The sequence below is a fragment of the Myzus persicae genome, unplaced genomic scaffold (assembly GCF_001856785.1).
Source record: "Myzus persicae strain clone G006 unplaced genomic scaffold, MPER_G0061.0, whole genome shotgun sequence".
Classification (NCBI taxonomy): domain Eukaryota; kingdom Metazoa; phylum Arthropoda; class Insecta; order Hemiptera; family Aphididae; genus Myzus; species Myzus persicae.
The window spans coordinates 1-1,965 of NW_019103932.1; the positions used below are offsets into that span (position 1 = coordinate 1).

Sequence of the window (1,965 nt, forward strand, 5' to 3'; positions counted from 1 at the left end):
TCCTAGGCAGTTAGGAAAATTCGCATTATTATAAAATCCTTCGGCAGTTTGAATCCACACGTCTTTGGTAGGTTCTGCCATTTCTAAAGGCTGTAAGTTTTTCCATATAACACTGAGAGTTTCTTTTATTATTACTCGAACTGTACTTTTTCCAATTAAAAAGTCTAAATGCAATTGGTTAAATGTAGCTCCCGTTGATAAATACCTAAAATGATAATTCTAAATTTTACATTCTATACCAAATTACTAAACCATATAAAAATATTAAAATAAAATGGTATTAATACAATTAAGATTGTAACAAAAAAATCTAAAATATATATTATACTCAGTTTGACTATCATAATATCATCTTTAAAATATTATATTTTATGATATAGGTAATATAGATTGATTTCAAATTTAACACCTTCCATTAAAGTGATCTACTTTTAAGTTATATACCTTCTGCACAGCATGCAACGCGGTATCTACCCATTATATGTCACCTTTTTACACTTTTTTAATAAATGTACCTAATGAATACATTTTTCATATTTAGTTGTACACATTATGAGGAAATGGAAGAATCTAAAAGATACATTTAAAAAAGAGGTTCATAAATATGAGAAATCGGGATCAGCAATGATAAAAAAAGCAAAATATTGTTATTTTGACAATCTGTCATTTTTGCAACCTAATTTCGACGGAAGATCGTAAGTATTCAATAGACATACATCTAATTAATTAGGAAATATCTAAGTGTCGACTTATTTTAAATTTGTATAAGTGATATATTTTTATAATTATCTATAGGTACTTGCTTGAAATATTATATATAATTTGGAACTAGTAATACCTACCACTGATTAATTTTTCCTGTCACTAACTAATAATGAAAAATGTATTTTATTGCAGTACCTCAGGAAACATGGCACATGAAAATGATAATTCGGTTGAAGAAATCAATGTTATAGATAACCTCGATTCACCGACGGCTTCAGACCAGGCAATGTCCCCCGGTGTCCCTAATACTGCAGTGCCTAAACAGCCGAAGAAAAAACTATCTGTGTTTCAAGAACACGTGTTGAACGCCATAGAAAAAAGAAATAACAAAGAAGAAGTTTTTGATGGCAATAAACATTTTTTGCTTTCTTTGTTACCAGCGATGAAGAGTATGGATGATCAAAATAATATGAAATTCCGAATAGATGTCATGCAACTCCTACAAAAATATACAACAAATAACGATAACCAAACTTCTCAGCCTTACTCATCACATCAACTTTATACAACACCTCAGCCTTTACACACCACCTCATGCCTTATACACCACATCAGCCTCAATTTCAACCATATAATATACCTCTTCAGTCTTCAGCCTTACACTTACACGCAGCAATCACTCGAAAACACGGTTAGAAATCAAGAATATTCTATGGCCAATCAAAACACAAATGATATATTATAATAATTTTTATAAATGCCAGCTATAGCTGTAGGTACAAGATATAAAGTTATTTTGATTTGTTTTATATATAATATAATGATCCAATAATTATAAAAATATACATACTTAATAGTAATTGTCAAGCGTTCCTCTGGTGTTATTGTGTCATTTTTGAAATTCTCCATTTTTAATAAGTCGGTTTTGACGATACTCAACAATTCATCAAATGTCGGCATAGACATCCGATAATAAGAAAAAAACTTTTCAGGATACAAACGCAAATCATCATATATTAAATGAAACTGGCCTTTTCTCTTCCTTTCCTTATTTAATGGATGAACAGAATATTTTCTTTTCTTCTGGATCTTGTTCTCGTCTTCTTCTAGTGCTACAGCAATAGCCACAAGCTCCTCAGTTGTCAATTCACTTGACATGTTTTTCGTGGTGATAAAAACGGTGACAATGACTGTTTTGAATAGGTAAGAGGTATATATAATATCTTTTTTTGTATATTTTAGCTGGTAAGTACCAATACT

At 30.2% G+C, this 1,965-nt stretch overlaps 1 protein-coding gene across 1 annotated transcript; it reads left to right on the forward strand.

Annotated features, from left to right (window-relative positions):
- Nucleotides 1-441: 441 nt before the first annotated feature.
- LOC111036500 lies at nt 442-1,565 on the forward strand. The gene is made up of 3 exons (XM_022318527.1): nt 442-466; nt 542-695; nt 898-1,565. Exons 1-3 carry the CDS (start codon nt 457-459, stop codon nt 1,448-1,450), a joined length of 717 nt encoding a protein of 238 aa, XP_022174219.1. The 5' UTR covers nt 442-456; the 3' UTR covers nt 1,451-1,565.
- Nucleotides 1,566-1,965: the final 400 nt, after the last annotated feature.

Coding starts and splice junctions, on each gene's coding strand:
- LOC111036500 (XM_022318527.1), top strand. Junction 696..897: donor CCTAATTTCGACGGAAGATC/GTAAGTATTCAA, acceptor ATTTTATTGCAG/TACCTCAGGAAACATGGCAC.